Source organism: Canariomyces notabilis (genome assembly GCF_033297395.1).
Source record: "Canariomyces notabilis strain CBS 508.74 unplaced genomic scaffold N656scaffold_2, whole genome shotgun sequence".
NCBI classification, from domain to species: domain Eukaryota; kingdom Fungi; phylum Ascomycota; class Sordariomycetes; order Sordariales; family Chaetomiaceae; genus Canariomyces; species Canariomyces notabilis.
Genome location: NW_027041824.1, coordinates 2,574,773 through 2,592,177, shown reverse-complemented (window position 1 = coordinate 2,592,177; position 17,405 = coordinate 2,574,773). Strand labels below are relative to the sequence as shown.

The 17,405-nt window shown below is 54.9% G+C and overlaps 5 protein-coding genes across 5 annotated transcripts; 3 read left to right on the top strand and 2 right to left on the bottom strand.

Annotated features, from left to right (window-relative positions):
* Window positions 1-1,985: 1,985 nt before the first annotated feature.
* On the top strand, window positions 1,986-4,222 carry N656DRAFT_281001 (ammonium transporter). The gene is made up of 4 exons (XM_064809104.1): window positions 1,986-2,199; window positions 2,304-2,632; window positions 2,703-3,641; window positions 3,699-4,222. Exons 1-4 carry the CDS (start codon window positions 2,160-2,162, stop codon window positions 3,939-3,941), a joined length of 1,551 nt encoding a protein of 516 aa, XP_064674445.1. The 5' UTR covers window positions 1,986-2,159; the 3' UTR covers window positions 3,942-4,222.
* A 1,581-nt stretch (window positions 4,223-5,803) lies between these two features.
* N656DRAFT_746345 (alpha/beta-hydrolase) lies at window positions 5,804-7,700 on the top strand. The gene is made up of 2 exons (XM_064812925.1): window positions 5,804-6,482; window positions 6,541-7,700. Exons 1-2 carry the CDS (start codon window positions 6,228-6,230, stop codon window positions 7,531-7,533), a joined length of 1,248 nt encoding a protein of 415 aa, XP_064674444.1. The 5' UTR covers window positions 5,804-6,227; the 3' UTR covers window positions 7,534-7,700.
* N656DRAFT_775244 (Oxysterol-binding protein) lies at window positions 7,619-10,101 on the bottom strand. Its single transcript, XM_064814412.1, has 8 exons — window positions 9,974-10,101; window positions 9,757-9,831; window positions 9,598-9,703; window positions 9,408-9,518; window positions 9,074-9,352; window positions 8,764-9,013; window positions 8,403-8,716; window positions 7,619-8,352 (listed from the first exon to the last, which is right to left on the bottom strand). Exons 1-8 carry the CDS (start codon window positions 10,017-10,019, stop codon window positions 7,935-7,937), a joined length of 1,599 nt encoding a protein of 532 aa, XP_064674443.1. The 5' UTR covers window positions 10,020-10,101; the 3' UTR covers window positions 7,619-7,934.
* Window positions 10,102-12,258: 2,157 nt separating this feature from the next.
* N656DRAFT_787123 (uncharacterized protein) lies at window positions 12,259-15,743 on the top strand (the record flags this gene model as incomplete). The annotated part of the gene is made up of 2 exons (XM_064816575.1): window positions 12,259-15,601; window positions 15,667-15,743. 2 exons carry the CDS (start codon window positions 12,259-12,261, stop codon window positions 15,741-15,743), a joined length of 3,420 nt encoding a protein of 1,139 aa, XP_064674442.1.
* Window positions 15,744-16,287: 544 nt separating this feature from the next.
* On the bottom strand, window positions 16,288-16,914 carry N656DRAFT_787122 (RNA-binding domain-containing protein; the record flags this gene model as incomplete). Its single annotated transcript, XM_064816574.1, has 1 exon — window positions 16,288-16,914. The coding sequence occupies one exon, from the start codon at window positions 16,912-16,914 to the stop codon at window positions 16,288-16,290; it is 627 nt and encodes a 208-aa protein (XP_064674441.1).
* Window positions 16,915-17,405: the final 491 nt, after the last annotated feature.

The following is a 17,405-nucleotide window of genomic DNA, read 5'->3' as shown; positions in this document are numbered from 1 at the left end:
GAAGATCTCTGGAAAAAGTGGGCCCAAGATAAGGGGAGATCCGGGCCTCTGATTCGGCAGAGAGGAATCAGGGCAAAAGCTATGGTGGCATGCCATTGGTCCTTTGCTTGCAGATGGACTTTGTGAAGGAAAACCCATTTGGTAACAGGAACTCTGGTCCCCACGTTACCGACTGGTCCCTGGCATTCGCTTAGCTGCCCAATTACCGCTTCCTCGGACGCTAGGCAAAATACCGCTTTCTTCACCTTGACAAGTTGACATCGAAGGGCGTTTTCCTCGGGTTGCAAGAACTTTTTTGGATCTCGCGAAATTGCAAGTCGCAAAACATTCCATTCCTGGTGGTCCAACTTTCGAGATATGCACTGCGGGATCGATTGGGTAGAACCCAGTGCCCGCCGTGCCGTCTCATGCATGCCGCCCTGCAGAAAAGCCGATGCCAGGCTACCGAGGCCTAAAAGCAGGTAGTTTGTTGGACATACATACGCAAGGCGAATCAGCGTGTCCAGCACGGCGTTTCACCAGGAACAGATATCCTATCCGCGAGTGTCATTGGCCATCTCTCTGGCTGGTCATGCGACACACCAATCGCAGCCTCGACACCATCCTCAAACCCAGCGCAGTGTTCCAAGTGATGCGATCAGTGGTTGACGGCGTCGAACAGAAGCAACTTGGTTGCGCTGCGAGCATGTGTGTTGGGAGGATCACCGAGAAGATGGCACTACGGTGAGCCAGAAATCCACAAGACTGTAAGATTGCAGTTCCCATGAATAACCAACTGAATACCAGCTTATCAAGTGGCTTTACCTACCTAGCACACAGCAACCCGTAGAGACCCTCAGCTGAGCGCTTCCAATCCCGCTCTCAGATGGTCGCGTGTCTGAAAACCCCCACCTAACCTTCAAACAAACATGGTTCTTGAAGTGAAGTATTCACTTATTCCTCGTTTTACGATACACCTCAGCTGTTAGGCGAGCTGAAGGCGACTGTTTACCGTACGAGATTCGAAAGCGGTTAGATGAAGTCGTGATGCCGAGACTGCGGCGAGTGTGGGGTTTGAAACTTTTGGTCTCTTGGCAGCCGTTGCTTCTCAGCCCAGCTCTGAGCGGCTATCGCGTCTATCATTGGATGTACACCAACCCCGCTGGCTTCAGTGTGGTGTTGAACTGATATTGTTCAAGTCGCTCCTCAAAAGTAGAATCTCAAGCCCAGGTATCTGGCAACAATCCCATAGCAACCACACCTACCGTACACCACACATTGGTTCACGGTGGTCCAGAGCAGTGGAAGCCCCTTGTCACCCTACCTCAGGACAATGTTGCAGTGGGATGCCGGGGTGTGAGAGCGGGCATCCCGGGAGCGGGGGGTCCTCCCACACCTCGCTCGTGGCCACCTATTCGGTACGTACCTGGTATTTCCAGAACGAACTTTCCCGGAAGTGCCATTTACCTGCAGTGCGTAGTGCGGGAGTACAGTACTTCGATTACATACATCGGGTGCTGCTTTGCATACCACAAGACAGAATTGATCATGAAAGAGCCACCTGGCACAATTTTGAGACCATAGCCATGTATCTTGCCAGATGCCCGGTTCCCTCGACGATGAAACGAGGTTCCTTTCGATGAAGCATTGATCCGGAATTCCAGGTTGCAGGCGGAGCCCGCATGCCCACATTTGGGCTTTCGCGCTAAGGCGGCTTATCAAGCCGTGTTCACTTGAGGTACAGTACAAGGACGTACAGGGCTGCGCCTTGTGTGGGCCACTCTTCAATATCGAAATGCCTGCCGCAAACTATTTGTGTAAGGTATTGTAGAGGCAATGAGGTGAGCGGGTTAATGCTGCTCCCCACCCTACCCTTGATATGTATGCGTGCGAGTCCGCGGACCGGATCGAATGCACCTTTTGTTGTTATGCTGAGCGTTATATACCCGTACTCAACCTTCGATCCCACCCTCGGCCGTCGTTTCTCAACTTTTCGCGAGCCCGTGCCTGAGCTCCGAGCCCTTCACCGTTGCACCCTCACTCATCTTCTTGATCCTTTTCAGGATCTCTTCCGATAATTCTTCACGTTTACTTTGCAACTATCGCGGGCCGACATTCCTTAGACGACGATCATCACACCTCGCTAGACAGACGTCCGCAAAGGACAACCGGCAGTCACAATGTCGAGTACAGACGAGAGCGGAGTCAGCACAACTCCAGGTAAGCAAACGCTAGAGAAGCCGCCCTCCGCATCCGATAGCCGTCCCGAAACAAGGCAAGACAAAAAACGGTATTGACGCGGAATCCCCAACTCACAGCCGAAGACACCAACCCCAACGCAGCCTTCAATGCGGGCGACCAAGCCTACATCATCGTCGCGTCGGCGATGGTGTTGCTCATGGTGCCCGGTATCGCCTTCCTCTACTCGGGTCTCGCGCGGAGAAAATCGGCATTGTCGCTTATCTGGGTGACCATGATGTCGTTCAGCGTGATCATCTTCCAATGGTACTTCTGGGGCTACTCGCTCGCCTTTAGCAACACGGCTACGAATGGCTTCATCGGTAATCTCGACAAATTCGGCCTCATGAACGCCCTCGGCGATCCTTCACCCGGCTCCCCGCTTGTTCCCGAGCTTTTGTACTCCTTCTTCCAGGTGAGAGAGAGATTGCTTTTCCTTGCACGAACCGCGCTCGGTCTGTTTGGCTAACAAACGAGTTTCCCAGATGCAATTCTGCGCCGTCACAGCAGCCCTCGTGATTGGAGCTACCGCTGAGCGCGGACGCGTCGTCCCTGCCATGGTTTTCACCTTCTTCTGGGCTACCTTGGTGTACTGCCCGATTGCGTACTGGGTCTGGGGCTTCAATGGCTGGGCTTTCAAGTACGGCGTCCTCGACTATGCCGGCGGTGGCCCCGTCGAGATCGGATCCGGCTTTTCGGCTCTCGCGTACTCGTGGATCCTCGGCCGCCGCAACGAGAAGATGATGCTCAACTTCCGCCCGCACAACATCTCGCTCATCACGATTGGCACAGTCTTTCTGTGGTTCGGCTGGCTTGGTTTCAACGGTGGCTCGGCCTTTGGCGCTAACCTCCGTGCCACCATGGCTTGCTGGAACACGTGCTTGACTGCCACGTTCGCCGCCATGACATGGTGCCTGCTCGATTTCCGTCTCGCCCGGAAGTGGTCGCTTGTTGGCTGGTGTTCCGGCACCATCTCGGGCCTGGTGGCCGCCACCCCTGCGTCCGGTGTCATCACCCCTTGGGCCAGCATTGTGCTTGGCGTCGTTACTGGCGTCGCCTGCAACTTTGGCACCAAGGTTAAGTTTATGATTGGCATTGATGATGCTCTCGATGTATTCGCCGAACATGCCATCGGCGGCATTGTCGGTCTCCTCTTCAACGGCTTCTTTGCCGCTAATCATATCATCGGTCTCGATGGCGTCAACACGGCCATTACCGGAGGCTTCCTCGACCACAACTACAAACAGCTCTACATCCAGATCGCGTTTATTGTGGCCGCGTCCGCCTACTCATTCGTCATGTCGTCCATTATCGCCAAATTGATCGACCTTGTGCCCGGCCTGCACCTTCGTGCTTCCTCCGAGGCCGAGCTTCTCGGCATGGACGATGACCAGCACGGCGAGTTCGCCTACGACTACGTTGAGGTATGCATTACTGCCCGTCTTTGTTTCCTTCGCTCGCTTTCTAACGGTGACGATCAGGTTCGACGTGATTACCTGGCCTGGACGCCAGCGGATAACAATCAGAAGGAGGACGGCGCCGTCGTGATCCCGCAGCACGGCATCGCAGGGCATCAAGACCTCGTGGATAGCGCCCGGAAGGGACCAGCCAGCACACAGGCCAGTGCACCGGCCACGCCGCCCTCAGAATTGGCGCCAAAACACGCGGCAGAATTGGCGTCGGAACACGCGGCGAGGGAGAAGGCGGCGGAGGCGGCAGAGTAGAGGTAGACTCGGCATAATACCCGTTGGTTGATGGCGTGTTTGGTTGCATGGGGTCTTTGATGTTTACATGGGAAAGCGACTGGTTCAGGGCGGTATCCTTACTGGAGGTTGATTGGCGCGAGCGCCTGCCGCCTATACGAATCACCCAAATTTGTTCTGGTATGTCTGTACTGGGTCTTGGATGACGTTGATGTTGATGCGAGAAGACTTGAGTTGGCATGTCTTGTATAATACCCCTGCTTGCTCTTGCAAAAAATTGCTCAGGCTGAAGATCCATATTGCAGTAGTGTTGGCTTCTGGCTTCTCCGACGTCGTGGTCACTCATCCCCATCTTGAGCATCGTCGAGATGGGACCGCGGTCCTGAAGGCTAACATGGATGGATGTACACAACACAGAACAATGCACAGCCGAACAGCCCATTCGCCCGTTCGGCCGATAGCCAACCGTGGGTGGACATTTAATTGCCGAGGGGAACGCCCTGAGTCAGGGCTGCCAGGAGCGAGCTACGCCTGTCTTATTTACAGCGCTGCTTCCACCCAAGCGACAGATGATTAACGCCGTCAGATGGATGGCGTGATGTGGATGCGGTGGATCCGCGATTGCGGACAGATAGTCACTGGCAGCATACGCAAATGTACTCCAACGATCGAGAGAATTTTGAGGCTGATGCACCGACACGCGACATCACCTCTCTTTGCTCTGTGTGACGGAGATCGGGACGGAGCGGACAGGGCTGACCCAGTGCGACGGGTTGAACAGGAGAATTTCCACGTACCGATATTGCGAATGAGCACACGGGCGCAACGGGAAGAAGTATGTAAGTACTTAGATTCAAGTTGCTTGAAAACACTGCCAGGTGAGGAATGAAAAGAAACGACTACCTGCAGGACCGCTGATCGCTCGGTGGTCGGCTTGTTCTTCAGATTCACGACTTGTCGGAACCGATGGTGCGGATGTGTGAAGTGTTGGCTCCGTGACAGCCGCATCTGCATTGCATTCGAGGGTTACGGAGTAGGCTGTGTTTGGATTGTTGAGGGCAATCGATGAGTCTGGCTTCAATTTTTTGCAATTGGCAGTGGCGCAAGGCCTAAGACTGGCGGCCATCCTAGGCTCCAGAGCCTGCGGTTGACTACATCCTCTTGACGCTTGTTGATTTCCATTTGTAGAGCTCTCGAGTGCTGTTGGACTAGGGAACTTTCAAGCATCAGGTACCGAGAAGGCAGGATCTGTTAAGAGGGGTAGTCGAGAGGAGGATTTTCACATACAAAAATTTTGGCTCCACTAACAGCGGGTACATACATACATGCGCCGGACTTGGCTGGAGGAAAGGACGGGGGTGTTCATTGACCGTCCAGTTGCGGATACATCTAATCCATCCAGGTTGAAATATTTGCACTTTGCAAACTTGACGGGGGCTGGTCGCCGGAACCGGGTACTGTAGGCGAGAGAGGATCTCGGAATGTACGCCGAGAACTGGCCCGGTTGTGTGCGAGCGTACGGAGCAAGTGCCCCACACTTGAGACTGTGCCGTGTACGTGGGGGCATTCTTCGCCGTTTACCGGCGCCGCCACAGCAAGATGGGGGTCATGCCAAGACGGCCGGCAGGGCGTAACGCTCAAACCGCATAGTTTGAAGCTGAGATCATGTGTAAATAACAAGTCGAGGAAACAGCAGACGACATGTTCTTGCGCATCATGTGCAAGAGGGTTCTGCCATTGTTGTAACCTGATGTTCCTGATCAGATGGCTTGCATGATTGCATCCGACACCAACTGCGCTACGAACCCTAACCCCAGTTGCATGCATCCTGTTTCGTTTTCCGTCAATTCACCGGCCCGGTTTTCAATAGTCAAACTTCAGACGTTCATCCGAATACCAGTAGCTTATCAGTCCATAGCATCCTTCCTAGGCGTTCTCGACATGTCCCGTATGTTGACCATTGTGACAGCCTCGCGAGAACCGTAATTTCCAAAGGAGCGCAAGGCGCAGTCACGCCTCGTTCATTCTACACTGTTAAGCGCCACGTGGGCGCAGCCCTGTTCTCGGACTGGCGTGTGATCTGACAATTGCTAGGCCGTTCCAACGTTCCTCGAATTCTGCCTGGAGATTCATCTCACTTGTTCGCGCGCTCATTTGAGTGTTTGTCGCAGCCGGACATTCTTTTCATTTACCATCTCTCATTTATCTCCTGTGCTGAGAACTCAGGACTCTATGAACACAAAGTTAAGGTAACGGTTACCTGTCAACATCCCCGAAACCTCCACTTGTCCCCCTCGTACCCGCGCTATGAGTGTCATTGACCGCGCCGGCCTGGCGCCGGCGCAGACTGGGAGCGGCGACAACACAGGCCTCATAGTAGCAGCCACTGTTGTTGCGACGGTAGCCTTGCTTTCGCTCTTCAACCGCCTTCTGTGGCCGACACAGCCCAAGAGGATCCGCAGCCCCCTGCATACCGTGCTGCCCACACTCTCACAGGATGAGCATGATAAGCTCGTGTACAAGCCGGACAGCTTTCCCGGCGCACGAGATGTTGAAACACCAGTACGATGAACCCTCCTTGGTGGCTTCACAATAGCACTCTTGAACTAAGACATTCTAGTACGGCTGCATGCGGGTATACGAATGGGGTCCTCTTGACGGCGACAAGGTCCTGTTTGTCCACGGCATCACCACGTCATGCATGACCCTGACCAAGCTAGCCCACACCCTCGTAGCCGAAAAGGGATGCCGCGTCATGCTGTTCGACCTCTTCGGGCGGGGCTTTTCCGACAACCCAGCGGACCTGCCGCACGACGCGCGCCTGTACACGACGCAGATGCTGCTGGCGCTTGCCTCGTCGCCGGACGTGGCCTGGACCGACCCGGCACGCCCCTTCAAGCTGGTCGGCTACTCGCTGGGGGGTGGCATCGCCGTCCACTTTGCCGGCACCTTCCCGCACCTCGTCTCGTCGCTCGTGCTGCTCGCGCCCGCGGGGCTCATCCGCCCGGAGTCGTTTGGCGTCCTCACGCGCGCCGTCTTCACCAGCGGCCTCGTCCCGCCCCGCCTGCTGAAGTGGATCACCAAGAAGCGGCTGCGCAAGCCCATCCGGGCAAACAGCACCCGCGGTGCCGCCGCCGCCGCCGCCGTTTCCCATAACGGCACCAAGCCCAAGCCCGACCCGGTATCCGCCTCGCTCACCGAGGCCGCCGACACAGACCCCTTATTATCATCACCAGCAGCAGCCAACGACTGGGACGACGAGTACGGCGAGCCGCGGACGGCCCTCGAGCAGCGCGTGATGCGCTACGTGCACTGGCAGCTGTCACACCACGAGGGTTTCGTCACCGCCTTCATGTCGAGCATCCGTGACGCGCCGCTGATTGGGCAGGAGGAGGCCTGGCGGAAGCTTGCGCGGCGCGAGCGGGGAACTACGGCCGTCATTCTCGGCCACGGCGACGAGATTATCGACCCGGACGAGTACGCCGTCGACGCGCTGCCGCTGGTCGGCGGCCGGGAGCGCGTGCACTGGAGCATGGTGCCCGGCGGTCACGACTTCCCCATGACGTACGCGAGGGAGACGCTGAGGGAGATGTACGCCGCTTGGGGATGGTAATGATACAAGTGATGGTGCTCATGTTGGCGTTTTTCCATGTTCGCTTGGAGGAGCGGCGTTGTATGACTACCAATGGCAGCGATATGGGAGGTCATCTTAGATATCCATTAGAGCAGTGAGACTATTGACAGATCAGAAGCACAATAATATGCGAGACAAGCGTGACCATAAGATAAAGCCCGCGCAAACCATGATGCTAGCGCCAGCAAACCGCAGAGAAAATGCAGCTGCGAGGTATCATATCTATTATTATGCGGCGAGGCTAACCGGATCAGCCCGACTTGCCTTCTCTCTGAGTAGCCACCTGTTCGCCACTGATGCGACTACTACAGCCCATTCATCCCTTTTCATATTCAAAGCCTGACGCCGCCAACCGACGGTAGAACGTGATGCCAGGGCGCCTAGTCTTGGGCATCGACAAACTCGTCCTGCGACTCGTTCTCCGAGTCGGCCCTCTTGACGCTGCTTGGTAGGCTCTTCTCCATGTCGTTGTGAAAATCAATCAGCGGCCCTTCCTTGTTGCCGGTTCCCGTCGAGGCAAGCATCTTCTGAATCTCGCTCGTACTCTTGTGCGATGGCGCAAGCGGCGGTTTCTCTCCTAGACTCTGCTCCGACGACTGTGGCGTATCGTATGGCGATCTATCGTCGCCAAAGTCTATCAGGTCACCGCCGTCGCTGGCAGGTTCTTTCGACTGCGTGCTCTGTCCTGATGGCGAGACTCTCGGAGGAATCATGTTCTCCTGGCTGAATTTCTGACCCTTGACTATCGGATAGATTGCCATGATCTGGGCTGCTTGCTTCTCAGGCGTCGAACCGTCTCTGCTCATCGCGTTAGCAATCCTCCCGGCGACTCGGATGGCCTGTCCCACATTTGCGCGTTGATGATCCACTCAAGGTCTTCCTCACCCTCTTCCGGCCCCCCTGGACCGCCCCTGACTCGCCTAAACAGCCTAGGGTGCCACTCCAGGCCGTCGTTAGCTCGCGCTGCGGCTTCTTGCCGTTGCCTGTCCTCGACCTTTGTCTTTTCCTCAGTTGCAAGTTCATGGTTGCGATCCTTGACGGCTTGCGCGGTCTTGGCCCAGAGCTTACGCGACTCCCGTTCATCCTGCTCTTCCAAGGATCGGCATATCGGAGGACTGGGTTTCGCTCGCATTGCGTTGAAGAACATTTCCTTATGTCCGGTCTGTTCTGGGTCAGCTTCAGCACGCTGAAGGCACACCCTTGGCTTACCTTTATGTCCTTGATGAACATCTCGTCACTCCACAGCCCGGAGATTTCGTACAGGATTTCGCCCGTACTATCATTCCTGATTACTCCACCAATGGCATTGTAGGTGCCACTAACCCAGCCCTTGGTTTTGAACTCAATGTCGGCTGACAGGCCGTTCTCAGGGCACCGTACGTAACTGTGGTCTCCAAGCTCATACTTCATCTTCCCGAATAGGATGCCCCGGGCATACATGTTCGGCTGCGTAAGGATGCTGGAACGCGCAAGGTGTCAGTCCCGGCTACCGAGCTGTCTGCGGAGGGGGAGTGCTCACTAGCGTTCACCCTTGGAACGATCTTTGCCCCTATTCAGCAGCGTCAAGATTGCGGTGCCCTCCATCATACTAGCGGCCGAGTTGCCGAGAAACTTGCTTCTAGGTTTCAGAGTGCCATCAACTCTTATGTTGTGTCCCGGAACCATGTAAAAATAGCTCGACTTTGGCGGGTGATGAGACGTCTGTTCGGAAATATAATATGCTCGCGTGTTGTCCGGGAAGTCCCAGTAGCAGGTGAATATCTCGCCAAGGACGGGGTTCAGGGGCTTCTTAACCCCTCTGTAGACCGAGTTAGAGAGCATGGCAAGTAGCCGGTCCTGGGAAAGGTTCTCACGGAGGACGAATGTGCCAGCCGCTCAAGTAGAACTTAACCACCGCCACAAATCTTTCCACTGGGTCATCGATCTGAGGGATGGGCAGTAGCATTTCGGGGTGGCACATGAAGCTATATGAGGTTTCTCGATTAGCGCCAATACATTTTCTTTGGCTGCTCCAAGAGCAGGGCGCGTCGTTCAGAGGCATACTTGGTAATCCGTTCTAGCATGCTCCGAGGTTCCAGGATGAAGGTCGGCAGCACTACTCTGCTGAGGTCGGCGCCGGGTCTCAACTGGGATATAAGGTGCGACAGGACTAGACATCGATCATCAGTACCCATGCCGCCTCTAGTCGTAGTGCGAACGGACCGTTTCCCTGGTCAGGCTCAACCACCAATGTGTCATCTTCGATCGGGTCGCTCGCATCTCCAGAGGACCGACTACCTGGGGTTTGCATGGCAGCTGTTAGTAGACGTGCTCCCAGTCTCCTAGCGCCCTAATGGTTGACGTTTGGCTTCCAACACCCTTGAGCCCTTCACTTTTGACTAATGATGCCCCTAGCAAGACAGAGCAGCACGAGACTTACTGGCGCTCGAAGTCGCCCGACGACGGCCGGAGACAAGACCCATCATTCTTGAAGCCTTCCGGCAGATTTCACCCTTAGCTGAACGCTTTCTGGGATGAGAAGCGAACAGAACGACGACGAAAAGTGGGGTATGCCGAGGTTTTGCAGTTGCTCTAAAATCTCCAAAATCTGGACAACAGATTTGAGAATCAAGCTCCGGGACTGAAATGCGCCTACAAATGTCCACGGCAAAGTAGACTTCAAGACTTGGGATGCCTTGGAGTGATGCTAATTCGCCAGCGCTAGGCAGTGACGAAATTTCTACCTTACGTGCACGGCAGCCGGAATTCGCAGCTGGCACGCCATGAGAGAGGTCGGGCGGGGCATGAAGGGAGGGCCAGAAAGGGCGAGGGAGCAATGACGTGGGCCCGCAGGACCCCTACTGGTTACATCATCCAACCTCTTGGGATGGATTAGGTATATGCAGCGCAAGCCTGGTTGAAAACTTGCAGGCGGTTGAATTGAATCTAAGAACTAAGATGGAAGACGACCAAACTCCTACAGTAGGCATTCCTGTGGCTTATGTATTTCCAAAGCAGGAGATCCATTGAAATCCACAAGCCCCAGACTCTCTCGTGTTATTCGGCCCCGTCTCCGCTTGACGGTGTCGGACTGTCGGTCTCAATACGAGGCACCGAGACCGACCCAACCCCCACGCTCAACTGAACACCTCATAATGAGTTTGGCACAAGGCGCACTGTAATGTATGGCGTTGGCACATTGTATTGTACGGAGTAGCTTGACACCGACATGCCCTCCCCTTTACGTAGAGGTGTGCATAGATACAGTTTCCTTGAACCTCACAACGTTCAATGACGTCCCGCCCCGATCCAGCAAGCATTCTATGAGGCACTTATAGGGTGAGCGGAACGATATCCCGTGTGAATATTATCCGAGTATGTATGAATAGCGCTGTTAGCTGCTAAGTAGCTTCTATCAGGGATATCGGAGAATTCAAGGAAGAGTCCACTTAACTGCTAACACTGTGTTCTCGAGTTGAATCATTGTGTATTCGCAATCGTGATAAGTATTACATTGTACTCAGGGATCGATGTTGACCATCTATGTGCCGAACTCGACCTACTCGAGGAATTGCTCGACTGTTCCTGAATACAGGACAACCTGGGCATGGATCGAGCAGCACAGTAATTACTACCTACATATCTGAACTCTTTGCTCTCAGCGTTGACAAAATTGGATCTGCAAAATGGACAGCCCCAGCGGTTTCAGATGCTCTAGCCATAACAGAAGGTATTTGTCAATGTCCAGATTACGAGTCAGAGACGAGCCGAAAGCGTTTCCGTTTCTCAGCTGGCATCCGTGATGGCATTGCTTTGGAGTGAGCTGTTTATTTGTTAGTATTCGGCCTGCATCTTGGCCACCTAGCAGTTACATGGCTGAAAGACAATCGAATACGAATGGACCCACGATGTTGCACCCAAAACAAGGCGTACTAGGGATGCAGCTAGCCGGGAGGTGGCTTGGTCCTCCTCCAAGGGGCGCCCGAAGATTGCAAGATTGTGGAGGAACGCTGACGCAGATGGGTCTGTTCTCGATGCTGAAACATAAAAAGTTCATGGACACATTTCCCATCTGCTCTGGGGTGACTTGGGTGAGCAAGGACCTGGAGGAAACGAACGGAATAGTAAATAGCTGGCACTTTGGGTCAGGTGTAGCGTTGGGTGAGGATTGGTACAGCACATAAGTGTACACTCATCAGAGCATGTCGCTGTGATCGCAGTTTTGGGAATCAGGAACCTTTGGAAAACCATCCAATGCCGATGCAAGACACGACGGCTCCCGCCCTGTTTAGGAAGTCGATCCCCTGGTTACACTAGTCTTGCCCCGCCTGACACGACCCTAACCAGCGTTTACTCGCTAGCCACTTGCAGCGGCAGCGGCAAGGTTTCGCACGCTGTCGTTGTCCGCCTCCAACCACTAATTCACTAAACCACCAACCTCCTCTCTCGCACCCTCATCTCTGTTCGCCGACCTCGCCCTTTCCCAAACCTCGATCAAGTCACATGCGAGTTCCGGCCCAAAGCACGACGGGCCTTTTTGGCAGCGCCGCAGTTGGTTGTTGGGCTGCCAGGCGGACATTGACGACGAGCACATGCTTCGTTTCCATTTCTGTCCTGGAAGCGAAAGCGACGTCTCATTTCGGGCCCGCCTCGTCGAAGCGTTGAGGAGCCCATGAGGCCTCGTGCGCTCCGTGGTTCTAAATCCTATACAACCTTCGATACAAAATGACGGAAAACGAGGCCTCGGCCACCGCTGTTCAAGATGATGCCCGCTCATCTCGGAGGGGCCGCATTATGGGGAAACTGTTTGGCCGCGATCGTGACCGCAAGACGGCGCAGGACGACTCTAGCGACCTGAACGACTTCCTCCACGGTGCGCCCGATAAGCTTCAGGTCGCCCATGCCGGCCCTCCTGTGCTTGCTAAACTCGACACCAGGAACGCCACGCGATACCCCAATGCCCTCAATGTCACCGGTTCTACAGATCCCCCGCAACAGCAGCAGGATCTCGTCGTGCGAACCCGCTCGTTCGGTCCTGGGAGCAAGCCCAAGAAAAGCCTGATTGTGCGATTTGTGGATGCATACCCAGAGATCATTGGAATTGGTGGTGACGAGTGCGACGTCCCTACGCTCGAAATATCAAAGCGAAAAAGACCGAAGCCCTATACTGCAGCTACCGCTCCCGCTCGACCAGGCGACGTCGGAGACGGCACTCAATTGAGGGGTGGCGCACCGTTCGAGCCAGCGCCGCTGCGGCGTACCCAGACAGGTTACTCGCCCGGCCCGGATGCCTCCGGACCAGGCATGCTGGCCCCGGGCAGGCAGACGACTGGCAAGTATTTGGACAGTCAGGCCGCTGCCCAAGATGAAAGGCGACGATCCTTTATCGAGATTCAGCAGGCCGCAATGCGGGAGGCCGAAGGTCGAGCTTTTGCAAATGCTGTGAGGGCAGCCTCAGGAGACCAGTCAAAGCACGAGAGGACGAACTCGGCTTCTTTCACATCCGAGCCAGAGCCCGAGACGCCCATCACCACCTCTCCAGATTCGATCCAACTTCAACTTCAGCCTTCATCCTCGCCCTCGAAAGCGCCGCCGATCCCCGCAAAAGGATCCATCTCGAAATCGCCGCTGCCTCCAATCCCTCAGCCTCCGTTAGATACACAACCCGCCCCCCCTACACAGACACATTACACCCCACCAGGCCAGCTCTCGAACTCCCCCGATAGATTGAAAAGGACCCAGAAGATTGAGAATAGCCCCACATCTCTGTACTCGGTAGCCTCAAGTTTCCAGCATCCATTCGCAGCATCAAGGCAGGGAAGCAAGATCTCCGAATATGGGGTGCCTGTTCAATCCCAGCAGGGAGTCTCGACTTTCCAAGATGTCGTGATGGCTGCTTCTGATGATGCGATGCACGCGTTTGTCACACGTACACGCCACTTATTTGAGCTATTCCGTCTGCACGCCGAAAGCGTGCGCCCGTTGATCTCTTCCACGCCTCATGAGCTTGCCAGGGCCGCATTATGGTGGTTCCTCACGGGCCGGTCAGCGCTGGAGGTTGCCATCAGGGACCGTCCGAATACGCCTGATTTGGAGAGGAGAAATGAGATGGCAAAGCAACAAGCGTACGCCGACCTGGCCAAGGGCTATTGGCTCCTGGAGGAGGTGATGCCTGACATCACCACCAGCGGGCGCATCCAGATTGACAACGAAACCGAGAACGTCCGGGCGACGCTCATTTCGAGCCTTCGGAAATTGGCCGTGTCAATGAAGCGGAATGGCTTCCTGCCGCCTGAGGAGGCCTTTCTGCCTCAGACCATCGACAGATCCATATGGGTGGAATATCCGCCCCTCACCCAAGATATAAAGGCACTTTTATGCGGCTCGTCGAGCTCGGCGCTGTCTAGCCCACAGACCATCTCGGGAATGACCATTCTGGAATGCTTCCCAGTGGGCGACTCGGCGACCGTGTTCTGCTTCGGCCGTTTCCTGGTTGATGTATTCTTGATGGAGCAAGGGAGAGAGTCACAGCGTCTCCATCTGCCGTGCTTTCTTTCAATAGTAAGGCCCCAAACGCAGCCGGACATCTTGTTTGTTGTCGCAAGCCAAAATGGGGCCGTACAGCTCCGCATCTCCGGAAACAAGAATGTCGGGCCTCTCTGGGAAGATGTCCGCTGGCATCCGGAGACGTATAATTTTGATGTGAGGTTGCCTCGGGGCTTCATGCTTGGCGTGCAGTGCACACAGCAATCTTACACAACGCTGCGCAGCATGTACGAGTTCAGCGCAAAGGTACACTCCAGTCTTTACCCGAGGCAAGACGAGACCTGTACCTTTAGATCTACGCTCCGGTCGTTTCAATACTTCGACAATGATCCACAGGCAAGACAATTTCCCAAAGAACCAACGCCAAACTGTGAGGTCGCTCTGTTTGAGCGTGTCCTGAGGGAAGGAGCGGCGACTGGGCCTCGTACCTATCATAGGGGATTCCGAATTGCAGTGGTCACGGGCCCCAGGACCAAGACGCTGAGCGGCGTCAACCAGACATACTCTCCCCAAGCACCCATTCATTTTGGCTTCCTGCGCAGTGAAGCAAACGACCCTGCGCTGTCACTGAAATTCGACAACGGACGGCTCAAGGGGAACATGGTATTGTCTTTTTCCGATGAGAAGGAAAGGCTACGGATGCATAGTCTGCTTATCGGGACGGCTCTGGATCGTAGCGAGCAGGTCTTTGGCGAGTCCCCGGTACAAGGGGTCTGGTTCTCGGAGAGGTTTGGTGACACTCTTGACAAAGGCCTTCAGGTGCTCTCCAGCCTCGCCTGGAACAAAGTCAGGGTTATCAACCACGACAATGATGGGGACCGGCCTGCGTGTGTCTTGGCCGATAAGCTGCGGGTGGTCTATGAGTTTCAGGACGGCACCTTTACTGACAGGATTAACGTTGCTCCAGGAGAGCTCAAACTCCGACTAGACGTACAAAATCCCAGCTGCCTGATGATATTCCGCCAGCCCCAGGCCGATGTCACGCTTGCCGTCACCGAGACCAAAGTCTCGCGCGACCTGTCAAGCGGTCTTGCGCAGGCATTGGAAAGCTTGAAGAACTCAGCAACCATCCGCACGTTCATGTTCCCAACGAAGGAGGAGCTGCATGCCTTCGAGGCGGCCATTACCGGGTTCAAGGTTCTCTTTGACGGAATTGCCTCGGCGTTTGCTATCTCGCGTCGACGCATGGTGGTGCCTATCCACAAGAAATGGGAAGCCGGGGCCACACGGATCCAGGTCGTTTCGCAGGATGGCGTTGCCCAGCTGCTGGCCTTCTTCGAGGACTTTTCGCACGGGCAGTGCATGGGATTCCACCTCAAGGGGACTGACGTGTTTGAGGTTTTCGGCAGGGGCAGTAAGGCAGGGCTGAAAATCGTCGATGCCAAGTTTCCGCTACCTAAGGTCCTTCCGGCTGATGCCGGCGGGGCTCAGGAGGCAGCTGATGCTGCCTTTGTGTGTCTAGACTTGCCCGAGCTACCTGGAGAGCATGACGATATCTCGATTATGTTTGACAATGAGGCGGGTAAGTGCATTCGGCTTCCAGGTGTAGCTATTATGGCCTCAACGTGTTGCTAACCTGCGGACTAGAACGTGACAAACTTGTAGCTTGCCTCCCTGCACCTGTCAAGGGCTCTCGACTACCCAAGATCAAGGGGATTACATGAGAACTGGGCGTGGGCTATCAGGCAATATCACTTTATGGGGTGTGGATTCCCAATTGATAGCATCAGATACCCTTCGGAATTGTCTCAATTCTTGTCGGCAAGCGAACAATGCACTGTTTTTTTTTACGATGTAAGGAGGTCTTGGATAACTACAACTATGCTAAACTAGGCCCAACACTATAAGGGTAGTGTTGCAGCTGCTTAGGCGGAGCGAACAGCTTGATCTTTGGGTGTCTGCTCCTCCAGGAATATCCCCCTATACTGTGCGACTGGGTGCTGTACAATGAAAATAGAGCCAGGATTACAAAAACAACCGTACTCGGAATGTGCCCAACTCCAACGCCTCAACTCCACTCACAACAAGCCTTGACCTTTTTGACACACCTAATGTCAACCTTGATACTCCGTAGGAGCCAGTGGTATCGATAAATCGCCATCCTAGTTTATTTCCATGCTTCCCCTTTCGCACAATGAAGACCCGACTTTCTGTTATGTATCTCCCCTTCGAAGCAACAAGAATCTGTAGAATCCCAAAATTTTACTTTCAATACCGCCTCCTTGTGGGTTCCGGGCTAGGAGAGCGCGTAGGGCTGCGCGACCGGGGCCGCATCTTGAGCCACTTCTTCGTCGACAGTTCAAGCTCGCGCTCGAGCTCCGGACTGGGATTCTTGCGATGGATGAAGTTGCAGAAGCCGCCGCGGACGCAGCCCTCGCCGCTGTTGAGGCGGCAGCAGGCCTCGCGGAAGTCGGTGACGGGGCTCAGCTCGCAGTAGATGGGCCTGGCGGCGTACCAGCGGCTGTTGAGGTCGTCGCAGGCCTTTTGGGCGCTGTCCTCGTACTTGAAGCGGGCGTAGACGTTGCCAATCAGGTGGTCGTTGTTGTTGTCGCACACGACGAGCTCCTCGAGCTCGCCGTACTTGCACATCTCGCACCAAATGTCCTCGTAGAATGCGTCAAAGTGATTCTGCAGCTGCGACGCGTTCATGCGGTTCTTTGGGTCGAAGGCCGGGTTGTGGTACAGGTTAGGCATGAGGATCGTCTGCGAGTACGACGGCTTGACGTGCTTGCGGCTGCAACGGTCGCCGTGGCGGCAGGCGCCAATCTTGTAGTAAAATGAGCAGTTGACCTTGTCTTGCTCGGTGCCGAAGATGGAGGCGAGGAAGTTGGCCATCTTGTGCTGGGATTTTCTTCTTCCTTTCCCCTCTTTACGAATGGATCGCAAAGGATTTTCGCGATGCTCGGCAGAGTTATTTGCGACGAGAGGCTCTGAACTATTATAATCCTCGAATATAGTTTGCGATCAGAGTGAAATCGGACGATCAATGGTCGAGTCGAGTCCAGGCAGTTTCAACTTTCTCAAATGATGAATGTAGCAGGGATGGCAAACGAGAAAACGCGTTAAGTTGTTAACCCATTCATCAGCCATTTCCGCCACAAGTGGCTGCTTGGCTTTCATTGGTCGTCCGTTCCTAGCAGCAAGGGCCCAGAACGTGTGGCTGAAGCTTCCAGAACGCCCCACTAAGCAGGACATTGTGTACGGATGTAACGCTAGGTAGTTAACGTACAGAGATATGGGTTTTGTAACACTCACCCTGAGCTTCACAACCAACTCATCAGCGCTGCTCTCATCAGAAGGTAAAAGCTGGTGATGATTTAGGGCTC

Coding starts and splice junctions, on each gene's coding strand:
- N656DRAFT_746345 (XM_064812925.1), top strand. CDS start 6,228: ATGAGTGTCATTGACCGCGCCGGCCTGGCGCCGGCGCAGACTGGGAGC. Junction 6,483..6,540: donor CACGAGATGTTGAAACACCA/GTACGATGAACC, acceptor AAGACATTCTAG/TACGGCTGCATGCGGGTATA.
- N656DRAFT_281001 (XM_064809104.1), top strand. CDS start 2,160: ATGTCGAGTACAGACGAGAGCGGAGTCAGCACAACTCCAG. Junction 2,633..2,702: donor TTTTGTACTCCTTCTTCCAG/GTGAGAGAGAGA, acceptor CGAGTTTCCCAG/ATGCAATTCTGCGCCGTCAC. Junction 3,642..3,698: donor TCGCCTACGACTACGTTGAG/GTATGCATTACT, acceptor GGTGACGATCAG/GTTCGACGTGATTACCTGGC.
- N656DRAFT_775244 (XM_064814412.1), bottom strand. CDS start 10,019: ATGATGGGTCTTGTCTCCGGCCGTCGTCGGGCGACTTCGAGCGCCA. Junction 9,014..9,073: donor CGTTCCAAGGGTGAACGCTA/GTGAGCACTCCC, acceptor TGCGCGTTCCAG/CATCCTTACGCAGCCGAACA. Junction 8,353..8,402: donor TGGATCATCAACGCGCAAAT/GTGGGACAGGCC, acceptor CGCGATGAGCAG/AGACGGTTCGACGCCTGAGA.